The 24,478-nt window shown below is 46.8% G+C and overlaps 2 protein-coding genes and 1 pseudogene across 3 annotated transcripts; all 3 read right to left on the bottom strand.

Annotated features, from left to right (window-relative positions):
• Positions 1-2,839: 2,839 nt before the first annotated feature.
• Positions 2,840-4,217, bottom strand: LOC123099286 (histone H2B.11). Its single transcript, XM_044521470.1, has one exon. The coding sequence runs from the start codon at positions 4,135-4,137 to the stop codon at positions 3,262-3,264; it is 876 nt and encodes a 291-aa protein (XP_044377405.1). The 5' UTR covers positions 4,138-4,217; the 3' UTR covers positions 2,840-3,261.
• A 3,776-nt stretch (positions 4,218-7,993) lies between these two features.
• LOC123095562 (ACT domain-containing protein ACR10) lies at positions 7,994-11,410 on the bottom strand. The gene is made up of 5 exons (XM_044517066.1): positions 10,675-11,410; positions 9,934-10,039; positions 9,063-9,402; positions 8,706-8,990; positions 7,994-8,590 (listed from the first exon to the last, which is right to left on the bottom strand). The coding sequence occupies exons 1-5, from the start codon at positions 11,072-11,074 to the stop codon at positions 8,447-8,449; spliced, it is 1,275 nt and encodes a 424-aa protein (XP_044373001.1). The 5' UTR covers positions 11,075-11,410; the 3' UTR covers positions 7,994-8,446.
• A 6,847-nt stretch (positions 11,411-18,257) lies between these two features.
• Positions 18,258-23,458, bottom strand: LOC123095561 (disease resistance protein RGA5-like; annotated as a pseudogene). The gene is made up of 5 exons (XR_006446273.1): positions 23,173-23,458; positions 22,076-22,916; positions 19,664-21,591; positions 19,493-19,536; positions 18,258-18,979 (listed from the first exon to the last, which is right to left on the bottom strand). The product of XR_006446273.1 is annotated as a disease resistance protein RGA5-like (transcript).
• Between the last annotated feature and the right edge of the window lie 1,020 nt (positions 23,459-24,478).

Genomic DNA, 24,478 nt, shown 5'->3' with positions numbered 1-24,478 from the left:
ATCTCTTCACGCACACATGACGAGACATGCTAACCTCGCCACCCCAAGGAGTCAACCGAAATTAACGCCAGAGCTCCATATGACTCCATCCCAAGGGACAACTCGAGAATAATCAAGTCCCAGAAGACAACTCGAAGATGATTTGCAAGAGCGCCACCCTCGTGGGGACTCCCTAACCTACCTATTAGCCGGAGGCGGGGTACCAGGATTCCCCTCTCAGCCATCTGTGTCGAAGCATCCCATCTATAATTCCTTGAAGGCATACAATATGTTTAAGTTTAGTTATGCCACTATTCGCCATTATTTTTCATTTAAGGTTGAAAATCATACGCTATAGGGAACAAATTAAACACCGGGCTCTTTTTGTTATGCATGTACACTCTACAGCTCTCCAAAGATATTAAGAAATACTGAAGTGGCATGAACATATATTAATACACTATATCCATATAAATGAGATAAATTGATTACTTGCTCTGTCCTTTTATTTTACTTATATCTAACATAGTTCAACTAAATGAGTGGTCTTCTTAGCACACAATGTCTCGAACTAAACTGCGACAACAGAAACCTAGCGTAACTTTGATTTTGGATGATGATTTCAAATAGAAAGTTAGCACAACCATGTTTGTGAGGGTAACACTATGATTGTCATGTACACATTATTAATATTCAAAAACATTCTTAAAAACATTAGCATCATTACTATGTGATTAATTTTGGTAAGTGTAAGAGAAAAACTGTACCAGTTAATATCTCTATTCTTAATGTCTCAGTTGGTAGTCTCGCCTCACATCCTACCACATCCCACCACTCCTATCTTTCGCCCACCTTTCACATCACGTCACAGCAACGTCACATCCGAATGCAACCTTCCAATATATGAATCTTTACCTCTCGACCATTTCGAGACTCCTCATCATGTCCGTGATCTCATTCGGGACTCCGAGCAATCTTCGGTCATCAAATCACATAACTCATAATACAAATCGTCATCGAACGTTAAGCGTGCGGACCCTACGGATTGGAGAACTATGTAGACATGACCGAGACACATCTCCGATTAATAACCAATAGCGGAACCTGGATGCTCATATTGGCTCCTACATATTCTACGAAGATCTCTATAGCGCATAACAACATACGTTGTTCCCTTTGTCGTCGGTATGCTACTTGCCCAAGGTTCGATCGTCGGTATCATCATACCTAGTTCAATCTCGTTACCGGCAAGTCTCTTTACTCGTTCCGTAATGCATCATCCCACAACTAACTCATTAGTCACATTGCTTGCAAGGCTTATAGTGATGTGCATTACCGAGAGGGCCCATAGATACCTCTTGATACACGGAGTGACAAATCCTAATCTCAATCTATGCCAACTCAACAAACACCATCGGAGACACCTGTAGAGCATCTCTATAATCACCCAGTTACGTTGTGACGTTTGATAGCACACTAAGTGTTCCTCCGGTATTCGGGAGTCGCGTAATCTCATAGTCATAGGAACATGTATAAGTCATGAAGAAAGCAATAGCAATAAACTAAACGATCATAGTGCTAAGCTAACGGATGGGTCTTGTCCATCACATCATTCTAATGATGTGATCCCGTTCATCAAATGACAACACAGTCCATGGCTAGGAAACTTAACCATCTTTGATTAACGAGCTAGTAAGTAGAGGCATACTAGGGACACTCTGTTTGTCTATGTATTCACACATGTACTAAGTTTCCGGTTAATATAATTCTAGCATGAATAATAAACATTTAGCATGAATAATAAACATTTAGCATGAATAATAGACATGAGTTGTCATTTGATTACTAGGAGAATGATGTGATTGACTTGACCCATTCCGTTAGCTTAGCACTTGATCGTTTAGTATGTTGCTATTGCTTTCTTCATGACTTATACATGTTCCTATGACTATGAGATTATGCAATTCCCGTTTACCGGAGGAACACTTTGTGTGCTACCAAACATCACAACGTAACTGGGTGATTATAAAGGTGCTCTACAGGTGTCTCCGAAGGTACTTGTTGGGTTGGCGTATTTCGAGATTAGGATTTGTCACTCCGAATTGTCGGAGAGGTATCTCTGGGCCCACTCGGTAATGCACATCACTATAAGCCTTGCAAGCATTGTAACTAATGAGTTAGTTGCGGGATGATGTATTACGGAACGAGTAAATAGACTTGCTGGTAACGAGATTGAACTAGGTATTGAGATACCGACATCGGAAAAGTTCCGAGTGGTTCGGGCATTTTTCCGGAGTACCGGGAGGTTACCGGAACCCCTCGGGAGACGTTATGGGCCTTATGGCTATTCCTCTGCTTCCTCATATAGCCTCTTCCTCTGCTTCCTTATATAGCTATTCTCTCTGTATCGCTTGCTTCTTCTCTTCCACTTGGGCCTTGAACTCTTTTTTTTTTCTTTTTTGAGGATAAAGCCAGTTTATTACTTAAATTTAGCTAACTTGTGAGCTTCTAAATTAACTAGACGACTTTGGAAAATAAAATTATAGGAGAAATGTGCTGCTCTCGCCTTGACTTCACTAACAATAACTCGGTAAGACCCCTGAATTCCTTTGGCAATGTCCCCAATAACTTGCTTCACGACAAAACGTTGAAGATCAGGATCTTCAGCGAGGTCAATTGCTTCACGACATGCAATGGACTCTAAGTGTAGCTGGGTCCCATATTCCTTCAATAACCAAAGCTGAGCTACTGACAATAAAGCTGAGCGAATCAACAAGGTTGAATAGCCAGTGCAAAAAATTATATACCAGTGCAAAAGTAAGTCTTAAGTTTATTCTAAAAATACTGTTGGTAGCCACACTCACATAAACTGATTAAGGACTCATCTGCTAGAACACATATATATACAACCATTTGATTTGATGGAAATGTAAACCGGCAGCTAAATTTAACTTGCAACAAACTACTAGTGCATCAACCACACGAAGCACAATTTCCGCAACAACAAAAAAAAAACCACACGAAGCACAAGACACCATTAGCTCTAGGCGCTAATTGTCCAACCAACTACACTAGGTACATCATCAGGCACCAACTTGAAACTACTTTTACTGCATTGCAAATCGGACCTCCATGGAGACCGGCACCACCACCAAAAGTAAGTCCGGACTAAACCACGCATGCATGCATGCCTGCCACGGAGACACAAGACTAAACTTAAACTAACTACTAGTAGAACAATGCACCCTGCTGCAAGCCCTGCTTCTGACGTGCATGTACACTTCAGGAGGACGTGTACATGGTGACGGCCTTGGTGCCCTCGGAGATGGCGTGCTTGGCGAGCTCGCCGGGGAGCACCAGGCGCACCGCGTTCTGCACGTCGCGGGAGGTGAGCGTGGCGCGCCCCGCGTACTGCGTCAGCCGCGACGCCTCCGTGGCCAGCCGCTCGAACATGTCCGCCATCATCATGTCCAGCGCCTGCATCGTCTTCCCCGACGCGCCCAGGTCCGGGTGCACCTGCTTCAGCACCCGGTACACGTACGCCTTGTACCCCATGTCCACCGTGTTCCCTCCCAGCCGACGCCGACGCCGCCCGCCCTTCTTCCCCGCCGCCGCGGACAGCTTCTTCCTTGCTGCGGCCTCCGCCTTGCGCGTCTTGGCCTTGCCCTCGCCCCTGGACCTCTTCTGCGTCGGCGTCTCGGGGCCCTCCGGCTTGTTAGGCTCAGCGCCGTCCTGCTCCTCCTGCGGCCTCTTCTTGGTGGTCTCGTCGCCCTGGTACGCGTAGGGCTCCTCCTGCGTCTCCTGGCTCTGCAGCGACGCCGGCGTCTTGCTGCCGCCTTTCTTGCGCTGCTGCTCCTCTTCCGGCGAGACCGGCACCACCACCAGCGGCGCGGCCGGCGACTTGGCGTTGGCGGCGCCCCTCTTGGAGGCGGGCTGCTTCTTGGCGCCGGCGGTGGGCTGGGCATCCGGGGTGGTGACGACCTCGACGTGCACGTCGCGGGAGCGGGAGACGTCGACGACCTCCGGCTGCAGGTCGGCGGAGTCGGGCTGGGACTGGGAGGCGGGGAGGATGGTGGTGGCGACCTCCACGGTCTCCTCCACCACCTTGGTCTTGACGACGGAGCTCACCACCTTGCTGCCGCGGCGCTTCGGAGCCATGGCTACTCTTCCTACCGCTTTGCTAGTGTGGACTGTGGAGTGTACTGGGACTGAGAGTGAGGTGAAGTGGGTTGCACAAGTGTGTTGGACGAAGTGAGCCTGGCAGCTCGTGTACTTATGGAGGAAGGCGGGAGGGGCACGTGTAGGGTGGTCGGACACGCGGCAGGCATGAGACCGGCGACGTGGTAACACGCGGAGGGAGGCGGTAAGAAACTGTTACTAGAGTACAGTGAGCATAGGGTTTTCCACCACCTTGGGCTCTGTGTGTGGCCGCTCCCAGCTGCATTGCGTTGCATGGCATGCACGGTGGCCTCTTTCTGGAACTTGCCTTCAACAAGAGCAGCACGGGGGAGCAATTCAAATCTTTGAGTGGGGTGAATTAATTTTGATTTGGACGTGGCTAGATCTCAGTCGACTGAGATTTAACCCAGTCTAAGTCAAGTAATATAACTAACATGCAAAAGAGAAAAGAAAATTTTGCACGAATCTCAATGTAACAAGATTATAGCATCGACTGAGACTTAGTAATTAGGCTCATCTCATTTTTATTTTTATTTTTTCTATATTTTCTTGGTTTTCCAGAATAACTACCACAGCGAAAGCGAGCGGCTGCTGCCTTGGGGCCTGTCTTGAGGACGAGACACCGAGCTGCACTGCACTGCATGCAGGAACGGGCATAGTTTTGACCGGACGGACACGCGGCGTAGGGAACACCGTACCGGCGACGTGGTAAACTCTCCGTATGCACCTGCATGTCACAGTGTTTTTGTGGGTGCTCTCTGCTCCACTTTTCAGGTCCCTGCGTTTTGATGGCAAGAGACATCCAGCGACTCTTTCAATTTTAAATGGACACAATCTCTCCAGCGTTACACGTGTGCAACCAGTCAGAGAGTAAACATCCGGTTTTATTTCTAAAATCGGTACCTAGCCGATCCACAATAATCATTAGTAGAGGAAAAATAATCCTCGGTCGCACCTCCCGCCCTCTATATTTACTCCACAGCTCGGCGACCAACTAAAAAATCGCCACTCGTCTCTCCGCCTCATTTCCTCTTATCCTCCCCCGTCCCTGTAGCCGGTGACACCACCCCCCGCCCCCTCCTTCCAATGGCCGGACCCCATGGCCGCCGCGCCTCTTCAAGCGGGTCCTCCTCAACCCGCCGCCGCCCCACTTATGCGGCCCCCGCCAACCGCATCTCCAACTTCCCCGATCCTCCTCCGCCGCGGCAGAAATACCTCGGCGTCCGCAAACGGTCATGGGGATGTGGGTGGTAGAGATAACAGACCACGAGACCCACACCAAAAAGTGGTTCGTCCATCCACATAGCGGAGCTCGCCACGCTCGAATACGACCGGTGGCAAGTCCGGTTCCACGGCGCGGCGGCGCCTAAACTTCCAGGAAGGGACGGCTCCCGTCAACCTCGTCCCGCCGTCGCACGGAGTGGTGAATGCGGCCATGGCTCGGGGGAGGGGGGCAGGAGGCGAGGGAGCGCCTCGAGGCGGAGGCCGGCGCCGAGAAGTACATGGCGGACCTCCGTCGTCAGTACCCTGAGCTTGTGGAGGCGAAGCAGGTGATCTCAGATTCTTTCCGGAAATCGGACCGACCGACTGTAGAGATGTCGTAGGAAGGTCGACCCCAAGCCAGCCATCGTAGTCGCCGCGGAACTCGGTTTCTTTTCGGGATCGGACCGATCGACTGCAGAGATGTTATAGGAAGGTCGACCCCAAGCCAGCCATCGCGGTCGCCGCGGAACCTGATTTCTTTCCGGAATCGGACCGATCGACTACAGAGATGTCGTAGGAAGGTCGACCCCAAGCCAGCCAACGCGGTTGCCGCGGAACCCAAGCCAGCCATCGCGGTCGCCGCGGAACCTGATTTCTTTCCGGAATCGGACCGATCGACTGCAGAGATGTCGTAGGAAGGTCGACCCCAAGCCAGCCATCGCGGTCGCCGTGTAACCTGATTTATTTCCGGTATCGCACCGATCGACCACAGAGATGTCGTAGGAAGGTCGACCCCAAGCCATCCATCGCGGTCGCCATGGAACCTGATTTCTTTCCGGAATCGCACCGATTGACTACAGAGATGTCGTAGGAAGGTCAACCCCAAGCCAGCCATTGCGATCACCGCCGAACTCTGTTTCTTTCCGGAATCGGACCGACCGACTGCAAAGATGTTGTAGGAAGGTCGACCCCAAGCCAGCCATCGTGGTCGCCGCGAAACTTGATTTCTTTTCGGAATCGGACCGATCGACTGCAGAGATGTTATAGGAAGGTCGACCCCAAGCCAGCCATCGTGGTCACCGCGGAACCTGATTTCTTTATAGGAAGATCTTAATGGAGCATCAGTGGTGCCTTCATAGCACTTGATTTATGTGCTTTAATCATGTTCGTTTGAATTTTTAGTTCATTTGGAGCATATGTTGTGGTTGAATATGAATGGTTTAAGTTTGAGAATGTCAAATTTGTTATGCATTTGAATTGTGTGCACTTCACTATTCAAGTTTTTGGTTTGGTGTTCCGTAAGTTTGGAAATGTGGGGGGGGGGGGGGGGGGGATGGCCCAAGTGGCGCGTGATGTTTACATAAGAGTTAATAGGTGGGGGAATCTTATTCCCTGCATAGGTCGAACAACTGACAACCAAACACGCTCTCCTCCCCACTAGCTACGTGTTTTTGACCGGCCCAAGTAGCGCAAATCACACTTTCGGATTTGGGAAGGAAGGTCTAGAACCTTCCTAGACCTTCTTCCGTTTTTTTCCCTTATTTTTTTATGTTTTTTATTTTCATTTTTAATTTCCGTTTCCTTTTCCTGTTTTTTCTTTTTTTCCTTCTTTGTTTTTTCTATTCTAATTTTCCTTTTCATTTCACGGCCATTTTTGTTCATTGAGTTAAAAAATGTTCATCAAATATTGTTTTTGAAAATATGAATATATTTAACATTTTTACAATTCACAATTTTTTTAAGATGACAATTTTTTTGAATTTTGCAACCTTTTGAAAACCATGAATATTTGCGAACATTTTTAAAATCTGGGAACATTTTTCAAAATCATGAATTGTTTGTATTCATGAACTTTTTTAAAATTTCACAACATTTTTCAAATTTGTAAACAGTTTTAAATTGGAGAATATTTCGAACGCACGAACATTTTTAGATTCATGAAGATTTTGAAATTCAATTTTATTTGAATTCCTGATCATTTTTTAATGAAGAAAAGAAACAGAAAATATGGAATCAGAAATAAAAAAACAGGGTACCCCGCCCCCGCATTGGCCATCCCAGAGTCGCGCCTGGGCGAGCGAGGGGTTCTATGTCAGCTTAGTGTAGTCTATTGGCTGCTATGTCTTTGTATATAGTGCTTAGTGGTTCGAAAATACCAAACGGAGACCAACTCCATGGATGCCTTTATTTGAACACTTTAAAATTCAAATTTTTCAGTTTCCAAAAATTCTAAAAATAAATACATATATACCTAGATACATAATGTACATATGTGCAAATTTTCAGGTCGAAATGCATTAAAATGTGAGCTACACAAAAAAGACAAAATCTGGAGCCTTTTAGCATATGTACTGTTCATCTATAAAGTCCATGATTTTGTTTATTTTGTACAGCTCGTAATTCAAGGTATTTCATCCTGAAATCTTTCACGCATACACACGCATACACTTTACATCCTTGCGTACATGTGTATTTTTTCAGAATTTTTTGAAACTAAAATTTATGAATTTGAATTATTCAAAATAAAGGGCTCCGTGGAAATTTTTTGAAACTAAAATTCTTGCATCACAAAACTGTCAAGTTTGTATAGATGGTATATGACTCCATTTTCGTAATGAAAAAGAGAGCAATGTGACCCCTTTCATAAAATAAAATAAAATAAGAAAATCAGCAAGCATTGCCAACTATTAATAGTATTGTCGGAACCACTTGCTTAACTTGCCCTACTGTGCTAATCACTAGCTAATACTAGTGCACCAGCTGAGCTGGGCAAAGATACACTACATACCTCAGACCCAACAACACTGGTCTATCAATGTATCATCATTTCATTGCCTAGCAACAACACAAGGCAAGTATGACTTCTTCGTAGTATTTCAGACTGATGCAGAGTGACCTAACTATCCAGTGAACAGCAACCTGAAACCACTTAATTTACATCAGCAGCAGCAGCCATCAACATCCCTCCCTATGTACAACGAGTCGATGGCACCTACTTACACAAAACAAACAAATGAAGCCGGTCTCTGTCTTTTGCAACAAGACTGAATGTCAAGGAAGAGGCATGGTGAGACCAGTCGGTCAGTCAGTCCCAGCCCATGAGCATGTTGGTGACGCCGTCGACGATCTTGCTCCGCACCGAGCACGAGAGCTCGTGGTCGTCCTCCCCCAGGTGCACCCTGTACACCTCCCACTCTCTATCATCCACCACATGCCTTCCAATCTCGGCCTACAGACCATTCATCAAAGAAATGTTTGGTTATGTCTATGAACAACTGATCGATAAGAGCGAGGTGTGTAGTTGTCAGATAGGAATGAACATGGTGGACACACGATTTCATTACCAAGAAGACTCGTCTATGGAGGTTCTTGAGCGCGAGCGTGATGTCGTAGAACACCAGCGGTCTGCCCTTCCCGGACACCTCCACCGGGTTCGCCACCAGCAGCTCCGCGTCGGGGCCCCGGTTCACCAGCGCCACGCGGAGCGGCCGCAGCAGCTCCGTCCTCAGCCGAGAGCACATCGTCCTCTGTTTCTGCTGGTCAAGTATCTTTTTCCCGTCCGACTGCACCGCGAAAAGGTCCACCTCGCACCGGCCCTTCTGGCCCGCGTAGAACCGACCATACGAAATCTGACAGCAAACTAGTCTGAATACATCTCCCAAAGAAATAAAACAAAAATGTACTTCTATATACTGAATTACCTGGATGTTGCAGTCCTTGACTGTTCTCATGATGTCGTACAGGAGGCCCTTGTGGTCGCCGCACTGGATCTGAATCAGGGTATGCGCGGGGCTGAGGGAGTTGTCCATTGTGACCGACAGTCTACTGTCAGACCTCGAGCGGCTCGACTGCTCCTCAATGACATCAACCTCGCTGAACATCTGCTCCAGGACAAGAGGCGACAACAACGCTGAAGCTTGGAGGCAAGAAGACATGTCCTCCGTCGCGGATTCTATTTCACAACTCGTCACCGAGTCACCTAAGACGCTCTGCAGCTTTTCGTAGGCCTCTTCCCTCCTGCTCTTTGTGTGTAGAAGTTCCCTGAAATCATTGCACGAGGTATCCGTTCATCTACTACCTTCACAAAGGTATGTCATACTTATATTTGAAATGATGGACCTTAGTTACTAAACATAAGCCATGTAGATTCTGTATTTCAAATGATGGACCTTAGTAAACATAAACTACAGAGCTGAAGATTACCTAATAAACTATGATAGAAAACATGACTGAACAACTTCATACTGCTCAGAGCAATTAACGAGTTATAGAGGATCATATGCTCTCATGATAATATCGCAAGAAGGTTAATTATGCATATCCCAAGACAATACGATATCCCTTGAGAAAAATGAACACTGTTCAACCAGCAGGTTGCAAAAAGTCAATAAAGAAAAGGTTGGAACAATACTTTCTTATGGGATTGACAAACAAAATAACCTATGGGGGGCATCGAAAATAATGTATGAGGAGATAAGAAATGGACCATATGCTCACATCATAATATCGCTAGGAAAATTATAAACAAAAGGGCCTATATGAGGCACATATAAGAGGAGATAAGAAACGGACCTAGCATCGGTGATGAAGAAAAGGTCCATGACTCTGCCGTCGGGCGTGGTGGAGACCTTGACCCTCCTAATCGTAAGCTCCATTTCGCACAGCACGCATGTCACGTCTGCAAAAGACATAATTCCCAGCAGGCAGGTCTGGATTAGACATTTCTTTGTTACACATTCTGAATCCTGTCATGCTCTTGCACTAGAAAAACATTTCTACAACATGTCCATTAAGACCTCCAAGTGAGGACTACACATCCTAAATTCTTACAATTATCATATACTAGGAAATACCAGGGTCACAAGAATTGAGGTGCCAAACAATATTAGTTGACTGACAAGAATACGCATCGATTATATCGCAGCAGATAAACATGTGAATTCCTCCGGTTGCGTATGTGAGCGGTCTACCAGGAGACTAATGAATGATAGTCTCACAAGAAACCATAGAAGAAAGTCAGTCAACAGTCAATGTAATCCGGAGGGCTCGGCTGTCCGATCAGCGAAGAAAACACATGTTTTCTTCAGTCAGTCAGTCAGTAATATCATACACTAGTTCCAAACAAAATACTAGTAATTCTTGTAAAACGGCATCGACATGGACAGCATGGATCAAGCAGTACCTAGAAAGAAGCTGCGCGGAAATTGAGTTAACCAATTAGGCACTTTGTTGACAAACACACACAGCATCTACAGTAATAATCAGAAGCAGACACGATAGGAGAGGTGGTTAACGGAAGAAATCTAGTATTACCGTGCAGGAGGCCCATCCGGTCGTAGCAGCAGAACTTGAGCAGGAACACCTGGGGCTCTCCGGCGGGCTCCTGGAGGCCGGCGGCGGCGAGGTAGGCGCTGTCGACTCCGAAGGGCGCGGGGACGGGGCAGAGGTCGACGAGGCGCTCCTTGAGGAGGTCCCAGGCGACGGGGGGCCGGCCCCGGCGCGAGGCGGCGACCCAGAGCACGATGTAGCACCAGCGGCCGTCGGTGCTCATGTCGCCCTTGAGGACGTTGAGGCCGAAGAGGAGGACGAGGCGGCAGAGGTCGCAGCCCAGGCCGGTCTTGTCGGGGCAGCTCACGGTGACCACGGTGGGGTCGCCGGCGCTGTCCCCGTGCACGATTTGGACCACCTCGTCGCTCGGGCTCGGGATCCCCATCCCTCTCGCTGTCTCTCTTGGCGAGAGATGGAATCGAAAATCGAAAATCAAATCTTTGGGCTGGTTCGGTTGGTTGCTCGGGCCGTCCGTCCCTACTCGCTAGTTAGTAGGGAGGCCGGTATGGGGTGTGGTCGGGGTGCGGGGACGAGGAATTGGGGGTGGATGCGGCGGCGGCGGCGAAATTGGATCTTTTGCCGAGCTTGTCTTGTGTTGGTGGGCGTGGCCGGCCGGAGGCGGAGGGGAAGGGGAAGGGGACGAGGAATCTTGGGGACTGGATTCCTCCCAGGCTCTTGGTCTTGGCATAATAATCTGAGTGAGGATGGCAAAGATACGGCCGGGAGGGAGGGTATTATCCTTCTTGTACTATGTACGTATAAACAAAACGGAATCGTAGTGTACGTGTATGGTGCAACCAAGAGGTCACATGCATAACACCAGCATCCTCCAACACATCAGTGAATTATGCTACATGCCTTTCCATTTTTCTTTAGGAAAAATCTTTCATCATTTTTCATAGCAGCATGAGGAACACTAGGAATAACAAAAATTACAATCAGGTGCACGGACCACTAACGAGCATTGGAGCGAATCGAAGGCGCGCCTATGTCATGACCTCTTCCTCACCTGACCCGAACAAATCTTATCGTAGTGGACGACCAGAGAGCGGTTGTTGTAAGGTCTCACAGCACCAGCGCACGAGAGCAACAACCGCGCCGACGAAAAGAATCGTAGTACACAATCAGGTGCATATAACTTGTAGACACACGAATGTAGACGAACGAAGACTAGATCCAAATAGATCCATCAAAGACAATCGCTGATTGAGTCTAATAGGTCCACCTGAGACACACCTTCACACATCCTCCAATGATACTAGACAAACTGTACGAACAAGGGTTGGATGGAGAGAACCTTATTTAATCTTCGGTGAGCCGTCGCCGCCTCCTCCTTGCTCAAAACAAACCCTAAATAAATATAAAAGACACCTAAAAGCGGAGCAGGAGCCCTCCAAACGCCCTAAGGCCATAGGAGACCTCGCGGTGGCGCCAACAGGAGGCAACGAAGCCGTAATTGCCCCAGAGTCGCGACAGGCACATCAATTAATCATGTTACTAAAACGTCCAACGTTTGTAACAGGTATATATGACCAAACCAAATCAAATCAAATATGACCAAAACCTCAACTAAATCAAAAAAATTCATGTGCTTCCCTACCCATGCATACTCAATCAAATCAGATGGTATCAAAGCCTCAAATAAATCTAAAATTTCCTCGTCTTCCTCTATCCATGCTAAAATCAAATCAAATCGTATCAAAATCTAGAATACGGTGGACGTATAGGTCGGACACAAATGATGTTGAAGCACTAAAATATGTATACCCCCATTGTCACGTACTTGCATATTTTTTGAACCTAGTACCATCGAAGTCGCTCACATACATGAGACACTCATCCCTATGAATGCACGTACACACACCCTACCTCTACGAGCACCTCCGAGAGATTGAGCTAGCATAGCATCTTGAGATTTTACGAAGTCATCACAGGCGGCTCGCAGTCGACAGGAATGTCTCACATACTGACAATTAGAGCATTTGCAGCCGGACACCTCAAACCCGCCTCATACGCCCGGACGGCCCGCCGGTCACTGACCGGTCATGTTTTTTCAATCAAGACGGACACCTCAAAAGGGCATCAAACGCCCGGGCTAACCGGCACCTCTTATATCCAACCCAAATAAGAAGTGCAACTAATCTTTGCAACATAACTTTCGTCGAAAAATTTGCGTCCGGGAATAAAAAGGAAAGAAAAAAGTGTGTGTCCTGCACCCCATCCTAGGATGAGGGGAATCGGAGCACCAGTACTAGATTGAAGATTCAAACTTGAGAGCCACATCCTCGTGCATGTGGCATGGACAAGACTTTCCACAAGTGAGAGTGACATGTGGTGCAACATGTACCGTCTACCGTGTATATATTGCAAAGCGGCGTTGGGGACTGAAGACTGTAGCTCGGCTTTGTCCCCGGTAAGTAAGCAAACACGTGCCACAACACAACAAGTCAAGCGCAAAGTGAAGGGAGAGGTTGAAAAAACAGGCAACCCAAAAGATCCACATCGCTGTCTGCCTTGATCTCTTTTTATGGTGGTGGTGGCATTTCTTAAATTTACCACTAGTAGTTGTGAGAGTACCACGTACAAGAAAAATAAGCCCCATCCATCCAACCCACCCATCCATTTGGTACAAACAATTGAGCCGTCCATTTGGTATCAATCCATATCTGTGTCCCTATCAGTCGGGTTGGGATGCTCTGCAGTAACGTATTGTGCAATACGGTTGTTGTATGAATCCAAACCCATGTGTCATTGGCGTTACAACACCGTACAATACTATAGAGGATCTTAACCCGTCCCTGTCATAGAGACACCACACATCGTCGTCGTCGGATCCATCGTTCGATTGTTCCAAGGGTGTGGGTGTGGGTGTGGCGATTAAATCCCAACTACACACATGTGCTGCTACTACCTCATCTTTATATTTTACATTTTGTTACCCATTTCATGATCATGTTTAATTTAGCTAATTCTTTTTACTAACCCCTCTGTCCTTGAATATAAGATCGTTTCTCAAACTAATATAGCTTAAAAATTGTTGTTTTCCATTGCGAAAAGGATCCGAACGGTATGTTTGTATAGACAAATTAAAGAGGAGAGAAGCAAAATTCGAAGCCACCATATTTCATCCTGCGTAAGTTTTTTGCGTGGAACGTACTTGAATATGTAGCGTGTATGGCCAAGCTGCGATGGAGACTCCTCCTTTGTGCCAAATAATCAAACACGTGCCACACCGGCCCACATGACAACAAGTCAAGCAGTTGTAAAGCAGCAGACCACGAGCCGCCCTTCTTCTCCATTTCAGGTTGAAAAATCAAACCACCATTGCAGTGCAGTGTCGTGCCCCCAACCCAAGTCCGTCATATGAAGATTCACATCGCTGTCTGGCTTTGATCTGTGCTGCCTTTTATTTTTAATATGCTGAAGGTGGTGGCATTTCTTAATTTTACCACTAGTACTACTACTACTTAATTTGTACCACCACGTACTAGAAAAATTGTAATTCTAGCTAACATCCACCCATCCACGATGTTCAGACAATTGAAGTTCGTCCGTCCATTTGATATCCATCTAATCCATGTCCTTGTCTTGAGCGTCGTCGCCGGCTGGATACTTCTCCCTCCATGGATCCGTCCATGGCCGCTTGCATGTGGCGATCAAATCCGAATTACACATGCTGTGCTATGTCATCTTCTAACATAATGTTTCGTCATCATCATATATTATAAACGCTCATCTGAAGCATAAAGCAACCCAAATATAATTAAAAAGAATCGCATAAACGGACGAGCACATATGTTACATACAGGGGCTGCTAACAGCCAGGTTTATTTTATCAAGGAACCGACATCCAGCATTTCATCAATTAGCCATGGATTACATTGTTTTTCGTTGCAAAGAAGAAGATCGAAAGGACACATTTCTATACTTTTAGACAAAAAAATGAATGAGAAAACAAGCAAGAGACACCAGCTGGCTCCCTGATGAAATACTCATACTACTGGTGGAGTAGAGCAGGGTGAGAGTCTAAGAGCAACTCTAGCAGACCCGCATAAATCGCAAACCCGCAAAATTCCGGCAAATATGCGGGCTCGGCTCATTTTTCCGGCCAGAACAGAGCCCGCATACTCGCCCGGCCCGCAAACCGCACGCCCCGACCGCTATAACTGCCGTTCCGCGACTCGTTTGCGGGTCCAAACCCTATCCCTCGTCGCCGCCGAGCCCCGCGATTCCCCTTCCCCCTCTCTGCATTTCTCGCCGCCGGCGACCACCCGACCCGCCTCCAGCCGCCATGTGGGGCCGAATGTGGAGCTCCGGACGCGGCTCCAGCAGCAGATCCGGCGGCGGAAGGGACCCGGAGCGCGAGCGGCGCGTCCGATCCGACGGCGCGCTGAAGCGTGGGGCCCGGAGGTGGACCAACCGCGGCATGTCGCCACCGGCGAGCTTCCGGCGGAACGAGACGGAGGAGTACAACCGCCGGCGCGCGTCCTTCTCCTCCGCGAGTTTTTTGTACGCCAGGAGCTCTTCCTCCTCCGGCGCGGGCCTTCTTCCCATGAAGAGGGAGTGGTCGGAGGATGAGGAGGAGCCGGAGGAGCCGGACGCGTTCGCCTTCGTCCCCGTGAAGGAGGAGCCCGCTCCGCTCGGCTGCCGCGGAGTCATCGGGCCGGAAGACTACATCGTCGACGTCGACGCCGTTGCGGCCGCCATCGCCGAGCGGAGCGTGCGCGAGGAGGCGGAGCGCCAGCGCCACGCCGAGGAGCTCGAAGCCCTCCAGTGGCGGGAGGCGGTCGCCGCCAACCTCACCGCCAAGGAAAAGGCCGAGGAGTGGCGCCGCATCCGCGCGGAGCAGGCGGCTGTGTACGTCGACCTGTGCAGCTCCGGCGAGGAGGGTTGAGCGTCCGGCTCCTCCACGGCGTCGTCCATTTTGCCGTGACCTCGCTGCCGTCAGATCCGACCCCTCTAATACTAGTTTAACTTAGTATGTAGTATAACTATGCTTGTAGTTTGCTGATCATGTGATGAACTATGTAGTATGTGCTGAACTATGTTTGTGCAATTTCTCCCGCGGAAGTGTTTTTTCAAATTACGTAGGTTTAGATACGGGTCTGTTCGGGCGCGCTAGTTTTCGAGCCGCAAACGCGATCTTCGTGAAACCGCAAACGCGTTTTGCGGATCAAATTTATGCAGGGTCTGCTAGAGTTGCTCTAATACGGTGAGTGAGTGGCAGTGAGTGATGGCTGTCAGATCTGAATCTCGGCTACCATTCCTACTATTTGGATACATACACCACCAAAGTCCAAAGAGTAAGCACTTATTAGCTACCAGGAGTAACTAACTAACTAAATACATGAATAAAGGATAACTCACTTGCTTCCTTCATCTCAAAGCAAACTTCTCTTATTACTACTCCTGCACAACATTATCATTATTATTATCTTCACAATAAAGGTACTGCATTGTGTAACAACCAACTACATAACTCCCAATTACCTTTCTTTCATCTCCATCGCTGCTTTCTCCTATTCGTCCTGAAATACACCGTCTTTAAAGAGACCATCCTCACCGACGACGGATCGCTTGTCCTCTTGCTCACGCTCCTAGATAAGTTGTTGTGAACAAAGTTTACATGTACTCCCTCTCCGTCCCATAATAATGTTAAAAACGTTCTTATATTTTGGGACAGAGGGAGTACTAATTTATAGTTAGTTGTCATGCACGCACACTTAGGCATATAATTTAGCTCAAGAATGTGCACCACCCACGCGATTCCCTAGCTGGCCGCAGCATGTGAACAATATTGACATATACTCCCTTCATTCAGAATTACTCGTTCAAGAAATGAATGTATCTAGATGTATTTTAGTTGTAGATACATCCATTTTTGTGACAAGTAATTCCGAACGGAGGGAGTATTAATTTAGAGTCAGTCATCGTACTCGCGAGTCTAGGCATACAATTTAGTTTTAGAAAGTTCACCAACCACACGACTCCCTAACTGGCCATACCATGTGAACAAAGTTGACATCTGATATTAATTTAGCATCAGTTTATCGTGCCCGCACGCATAGGCATTCAATTTAGTTTGAGAATGTGCGTCGCCCATTCAATTTAGTTTTGCTTGCCTGGAAGCTCTTCAAGAGGAAGCTGGTCGACAGGGGTGTAGTCGAACTCAGGGTCGTCGTCGGTGGTCTCGGGGTCAACCGGAGAAGAAGGAGGGGGAAGAAACAATAAATACACGGCAAACAATTGCAACATAAAGCACCGTTGTATGGGTAAACATCATGATCCTCGACGTCGCTTTTATCTAAATGGTTAAATGCTTGATGTCATCTCATGTATATCATGATTTGCATGTCCTTGGGAAGGATATTCACCCGACACATGTGAGTGATCGCATTTTCCTTTCCATTGGTTTATTTAACCTTTCAAAATAATTTATATGATCTAAGCAGTGATAATTCCCTGCTTGTGTAAACACCTCGGTGTATAACTCTATCAGCAAAAGCCTGTTACTATTGTTGATGACATTTCGATAACCACCGGTGGACGAAAACTTTGTCTATCGGTCTGCCTTGTCTTAACGAGCAGGAAACTAGTTCTTTTCGTCCCCGCCCTTGGTACCGACGTTGTTGCCAACATAGCTGACAAAAGTTGTTCTCTGACAAACCTTGTATCGTGATAGCACAAGATGCCACTACCCTCCTTATTCGTAATCCAGCCTTACTCACAGGTCCACAGGACCGGAAACCTGGTTCTGATACCAACTTGTGACGCCCCTGATCTCAACCGTGCACTAATCATACACGCATCATGCACGATCAAGATCAGAGACTCACCGTAGGATATCACAGATGGCCAGACGGGTAGAGATGGTCAGCTGGCTGGATCAAGAGGGCTAGCCGCCGGAGCCGCGGCGGCACGGTCCCGGGTAGCCAGCGTGTCTCCGGTTGGAGGGCCCGGGCGAGTCGGTCGTCGGTGTGTGACAAGGTTTGGGTCCCCTTCTCCTTTTTCTTGTGCTTGATCTCTTGTCTCTGTCGTCCGTGCCTTCCCTTGTTTGTTCGTCGGTGACGCCATTGTGTTGCGTTTTTTTTATCTCCCTTGTGTTTGGGTTGAGGAACGGCATGGATTTTAGCTAGCTTGTCTTTACGCGTTGCGCGTTTCTTGGGATGCTTGACACGTGGCTTCTTTGTTGTGCAGGTCCTCCACATCCCAGCCTTCCTTCTGTGAACTAATCCCTCCGTTTCAAATTACTCGTCGCTGTAATGGATGTATCTAGAACTAAAATACATCTAGATACATCCATACGTGCGACAAGTAATTCGGAACGGAGGAAGTACTACTTATGTCGTTGGTTTTGTTAATGAAATCGCCCCTCTTTTAATCAAAAAAAGAAAAACACAAAGTACTACTTCTTTTCTCCTGAATATCAGTTAAGAGAGTGTCGGATTGGCTGGTATTCCACCAATTCTTAATCCAAAGTTCCAGACATTGAAACTGCTCAATTCCACCAATTCTTAATCCAAAGTTCCAGACATTGAAACTGCTCAAACGCATCCGTTTGGTGAAAATTGGAAAGGGTAAAATCTCTCATTTCCAAAAGGAAAAAATATTGAGTTTGCACAACCGAGCTATTCAGTGAAACAGCAGCACCATTACTCGAAATACTACAATTCCTTCCTTAATCACAGCACACGTGACCAAATCATTCACATATACCGGGACTCTTCGATGCTGCTGTGGCTTGGAGACGCTGGGGGCAAGGACAACCGCAGCGTTGTGGACACCCCTGGTGCTGCAGTGAAGGAGTCGTCGTCGGTGTTGAGGGCAGAGGGTTCGTCGCTGCTGCTGTGGCTCGCGGCCAAGTTCAACCGCGGTGCTGTGGACACCCATGGTGCTGCGGCGAAGGAGGAGTCGGTGGTGAGGGCAGAGGGTTCGTTGCTGCTAATGTGGCTTGCGGTGGCCACCTTTGCCTTCACACAGGTCGCCCACGGTGCTGCGGTCAAGGGGAAGTTAGTTTTGGCTTTGGGCCCGCGATATTCTCTGGCAGCAACATCGTAGGCGCGAGCCGCTTCTTCGGCGGAGTCATAGGTGCCGAGCCAGACCCGGCTCTTCTTGCCCGGGTCCCGGATCTCAGCGGCGTAGCGCCCCCACGGCCGCTTCCGCACGCCACGGTAACGCGGCGGCTGCGGATGCGGCGGTATCACCTGTTGATCAAGTGGCAATGGCAGGGTCTTTGGTTCTTCAATTTCATTGAGTAGCTTGAGCTCCACATCACTTCGTGTAGTGGCATCTATTTGCAGTTAGCAATATATACTTATCAAAAAGGGTATAGAAATCATTCAAAGATGGGGTGATAAATTTGAATGCAAATTGCATATAGGATACAAATAGAGCATATATGCACATATAAATTTTCCTTCACACATGATGCAGTAGATAAAATAATGTGGTTTAATATAGCTTAGCATGTAAAAATTGTTAACTCTAACTTCAGATGAGTCTTTTGGCGACAAACATCAACACATGTTCTTCTAGACCATTATCTAAAAAAACAAATTCTTTCTAGACATGTTCCCCCTTGAAATGCAAAGTAATTATTACTATGATGGCCAAAACATAGTATAGAAATTACGAAACACAAGCTATTCTTTATTGTTGATAACTGGGAATCATGATTTTGCAGTATGGCCTGGCAAACGCTATCCAATTGCGATAATAGCGCGGATTTTTGCCAAATTTCAACCATTCAGTTGGAAGAAAAAGGGACGGAGGGGATGAACTACGAGATGAAATATGACTATACCTGGGACAGGCAAACGTGAAGATGGCTCCGGTGGCACAGAAATCCTGTTGACAGCAATTACTTAGCATCATTAAAAAAGCGTGTTCACACGTGCTGGAGCTTTGAAAATCTATGGTGGAAGTCATGGAGAAGAAGAGGTCAGATTTGTCTTTTAGAAAGGGAAATTTGTACCTGCTACTTCCGTCAGCATAAATCATACAGTCCACCAATTTTACGTTGATTCTAGGATTGCGTGGATGACTACTAACAGCGGTCATCAAGGCAGCCCTTGCATCAGCACCTCCACCCCCAATTTTTGCAGAGATGTCTTCAAGGCCTAACAATTGCTCGATGCCCACTGGTGCAGTACTATGTGATTCCAGTTCCACTCCAGTGTCATTGAAAACTAGCTTGAGCTTCCGAAGATTAGGCATGGCATCTGCCTCAAACTTAAGCCAAGGTACACTACTCTTGAACTTGAGGTACTTGAGAACTGAGAATCCCGCCTTCTCGAAAACAATCCTTTCAGTAAGCTTTGTGCAGACATGCAGTGAAAGAACAGTTAGTCCAGGCAGTCCTCTGAGAATGTCAAGATCATTCTTCACTAGCTCACAAACTGCGATCTTCAAAATGGAGAGCCTGGCAAGATGTCCGATCCACTCCGGGAGGCTGGAGAAGATGCAAACATGCGGCGATAACTCAAGCCTCTCAAGAAAGGCCGGTGGAGAAGATATGCTACTCAAACCATCACCCGAAACGCTCATACTCATACCATCAACATGAGAGGAGCCTGCAGGTACCAGAGTTACAGACTTAAGATTGCTTAGTTTTCCCAGAATCATCCCCAGGCATTGCATGTTGTTCTTCAGATTATCAGTCTGTACAGTACAACGGGCCAGCTGAAGATCCTGGAGATTTGTCAACTCGCCAAGGCTCTGGACATTCTCTGCTGAGTTACTGCTGAGATCAAAATATCCGAGGGTGTGAAGCGATGTCATGTGGCCAATCCCATCAGGCAGTCTTGTCTCAGCAGGAAGTTTGAGGTGCAGCAAGCGCGGAAAAGATCTTAGATCCCTCATCTGGGTTCGTAATTCTAATATGACGTTACATGTCACTTGCATATATCTCAACCGATAAAGCTCCCAAATTCCAGTTATATCTAAACTGATGCCGTCCTCGTCACCCCAAAAGTGTAGGATTAAAACTTGAAGAAGTTTAAACTCCACAATGGAAGGGACACACTTGAAGATCCCAAAGAAGGCAAGTGTCCGAACTTGTGATAGCCTCATATTTGTTGGTGCCGTTGCATCTTCTGCATTACCAAATTGAAGAGAAAGTCGACGAACCTTGTCGGCAAGTCTTGCAGTTGTCTGAGAATGATGTACTGCAGTGACAAAATTCTATTCTATAGACTTGTGGGCAATGAAGTTAAGTACCATGTGGTGTACTGTGCAGGATAAAACCTCACCGTTGTCATTTAAATGGACAGGCTGGATCATTCTGTTTCTTATAAGCTCATCAAAATATCTCCTTGAGATTTCCTCCACGTTTTTCTCTTCTGTTTCACAGACAATACCTTCAGCAGTCCATTGCTTTACCAAATCGTCCTTCAAAATAATGTAATCTGCTTCATATATGCTGAGATACAACATGCATGCCTTCAAACGCCGAGGAAGATTATTATAACTAAGGTTGAGTACTTGTTCCATCCCTTCAAAAGTAGGACTTGTCCCCAAACCATAACCCAGTGATTTATCTACATAATTCCAGTGCTCTGGTTGTTTGTTCATCCGGCTTGCTAAAATACTGGCAATAGTAACAGTTGCTAATGGCAAACCACCACATTTTCTTATAATACACTATTTGAAACTTCAGTGAGTTCTGGCGGACATTCATGCTGAGGACCAAAAGCTGTATATAAAAATAACTTGCGTGAATCATCGTCGCCAAGTGGTTTGATCGTGAAAACATAGTTAGAATCATAACCACAGCATTTCTGTGCTACATCTTCAATCTCTGTTGTTACTAATATTCCACTGCAACAATTACCATCCGGCAAAGCACATTTAACGATTTCCCATGTTGACGAAGCCCATACATCATCAATTACGATCAAATACCTGATAAATTTTTTTTGCACAGTCATCAGCCTAACAGCAAATATCAAATCAGGAATAGGAAATAAGAAGATTTGTCCCTTTGAAGAAGAAGAATAAACAATGAAGTGTTTGTACAGAACTGCGTAAGAAAAACGCTGATGCAAGATATAGAAGATTCAGAAATTTATAACGTAAGTTCATATTTAGAAAACTAGTAATTGTTTGCAATCATTATGACCCCACCCCCCCAAACAACCCCCAAAATAGCACCATGCACCAAGATGTTGCAGTAACATGTTATATGATGAAAATACATTAGGATCCCGTGTCCACCAAAAAATAATGAATATTACTCCATCAATCAAGAAAGACAAAAAATAAGTGAAAATATCATAAAAACCATTCTTTTAGCATACCACAATCAGTTCCTTATATCTCAGAATGGCAGAAATCTGCATTTTCTAATTACCATATGTAATCAATAGTTTGCCGTGAAAGTATGTACCTCTTATCTTGGAGATGTGTTCTGATACTGCCAATTAGGTTATGCACCTTCCAATTGTCAGGTAGATGGTTCGGCGCAACTTGTGAGAGCAAGCTAATGAGAAGCCTCCTGATATCAGGCCTTTTTGACGTCCGCACAAATGCCCGGCATTCAAATTGCCCTTCAATTTTACGGTACAGCTCATTGACAAGCGTGGTCTTACCAACCCCTCCTGATCCAAGAACGGATACCACCTTGAGCTTGTGCTCTTCATCCTTGCTCAGTGACGCTTCGAGCTTGCTCATAAGGGCATCGATACCAACAAGCAGGTGCTTGGCATGCTCCTCATAGTACAGAGTGGGATGCCAAGATCCAAAAGACACATCACATCTAGTAGCAGTGCTCGTGCCACCATAGTCATAGAAGTGTTGAAGTGCCTCCTGCGAGCGCACGCTAAATTCTCTGATCTTGTTGGCCATCCATAGGCGCAGTTTCAGCTTCTCAGGAAGCCAAGTGGTCTTAGTGTTTCTAAGAGTAAAACTATTCTGACGGCGAGGAATTCTGAAGTAAGATCGACGACTCATGGAATCAGCCGCGTGCTCATAATGGTCGATGCAGTCATCGATGTCATACGACAGTTCACGCAACTCTTTCATCAAGCATTTGACCATTGCTCTAGAGTTGCCGTCATCCTGAAGAATGGTAAGCATCTTCTGGAGATCTTTCTTGATGAGAGGTATCTCATCTTGTGCTCCATTGGGCAGCATGTGGCGATAACGCAATAGCCCATCAAGCTTTGCGGGAAGTTTGGACATGGCGTCCACCAAACCACACAACGGAGCCTCCATTGATATCTGTAGAACTGTGAAGCCAGATACAAAGTCCATATATATCACGGATTAACTAAGTAACAGAATTGAAATGCATTCGTTCAATTAGATTACAATTTACAAATGCTATATATATTATCTATTACTATTCAGGTGGTGATTTCTCAAAAAAAAAAATTAGTGCCCGGGTAACGGGGTAAGACCTCAATCCCGTCCCAAAAAAATAGCGACACCTAAACGATCTACTCCATGCTAACAAAATCTAGAGGAGCCCCCAAAAATGCATACCCAAGATGGACCTGCAGGAGGGGTCAGCGGGAGACGCCGGCTGCAATAAAGGCGATGCGCTCCGGGGCCGAGCGGATGGCGGGGTTGAGGCAGAGTAGCGGGTGCCGCAGTCGGAGCAGAGGAGAAGCAAGACGTCGAGATTCAGATTCCCTCGGCGGCGCGGTCGCCGTTCGGCTGGGGGAACGCCAGTAAAGGCGATGAGGACAGCGGGGCGGAGAAAAAGAAAATAGGACAGTGGGCATCCTTCTCCATTTTAGTTTTCTCCACTGCCTTATCCCCAATCATTGAGAGCTGAGCGTAGCTCAGTTGGCAAGGCGCGAGAGTTGGCAAGGCAGAGTTCGCAGTCAGGATCTCGGCTTGAGCGTTTGGTGCTCCCGAAGTTTTCTTCTAGTATAATATAAAAAAAGACAACACACTAGTCTAGTTTGGTTGGTCTTTTTTTTATCCCCAATCATTAATTTTCTTTTTCTCATCTGAATCTACCAATGATAGCCAGCCGTTTGATGGATTGGGATAAGACCGTGTCAGCCCTGAAATAGCAACTCCACATCCATAGTTCCTCTAGTGCAGGGGAGCTAGAAAAATCAAGAATTTCTCCATCCAACACTACATTGCCAAGCTCTAACTTCATCAAGTGCCCGGAGATGATAGGCAGGATATCGAGCTCAAAGGTTGTTATAATGTATACGTGGATGTGCCTTATGGGCTAAGGCCCTGTTTGGTTCATAAGTTCTAGGACTTTTTTTAGTCCCAACTTATAAGTTATAAGTCCCTAAAAAGTCCCTACCTTTTTGGTTCCTGGGACTTAACAGGACTAGAAGACCATATTACAACTATAAGTCCCTATAAGTCCCTCCTTGAGAGTCTTACTTCATAAGTCCCAAATGCCCACTTTAAGTCCCTATAAGTCCCTCCTGTTTGGTTTAGATGGACTTATAGGGACTTTTTTAAGTCCCTACACCAATAAGTCCCTATAACCAAACACCCTCTAAGAGGGGAAACACACCAGCCACATATGCCCCCCCCCCCCTCATATGGGCTGGCCAAATTGGAGAAGGAAAATAGAAGGAGGAAAGGAAAAAGGGAATAGGATTCCCCCTTCCCCCTCTTCCCTTCCTACTCCGAATAGGAATAGGAGAGGGGGTTGGCCGAATTGGGAGAGGACCCCAAGTAGAATTCCACCTACTTGGGGCGCCCCCTTGGCTGCCTCCTCTCCCCTCCAACCTATATATACGTGGGAAGGGGGATGCCTACAACATAGAACAACAACTGCTAGCCGTGTGCGACGCCACCCTCCACAGTTTAC

This window comes from Triticum aestivum, chromosome 4D (genome assembly GCF_018294505.1).
Source record: "Triticum aestivum cultivar Chinese Spring chromosome 4D, IWGSC CS RefSeq v2.1, whole genome shotgun sequence".
Lineage (NCBI taxonomy): Eukaryota > Viridiplantae > Streptophyta > Magnoliopsida > Poales > Poaceae > Triticum > Triticum aestivum.
This window is presented reverse-complemented; position numbering and strand designations above follow the sequence as displayed.

Bases quoted from the DNA above. Each gene is read 5' to 3' on its own strand.
- LOC123095562 (XM_044517066.1), bottom strand. From the start codon at position 11,074: ATGGGGATCCCGAGCCCGAGCGACGAGGTGGTCCAAATCGTGCACGGG. The intron at 8,991-9,062 runs GTAATTCAGTAT...GTTTGCTGTCAG, and splicing joins TCAAGGACTGCAACATCCAG to ATTTCGTATGGTCGGTTCTA. The intron at 8,591-8,705 runs GTAATGAAATCG...AATGGTCTGTAG, and splicing joins TCCATAGACGAGTCTTCTTG to GCCGAGATTGGAAGGCATGT.
- LOC123099286 (XM_044521470.1), bottom strand. From the start codon at position 4,137: ATGGCTCCGAAGCGCCGCGGCAGCAAGGTGGTGAGCTCCGTCGTCAAG.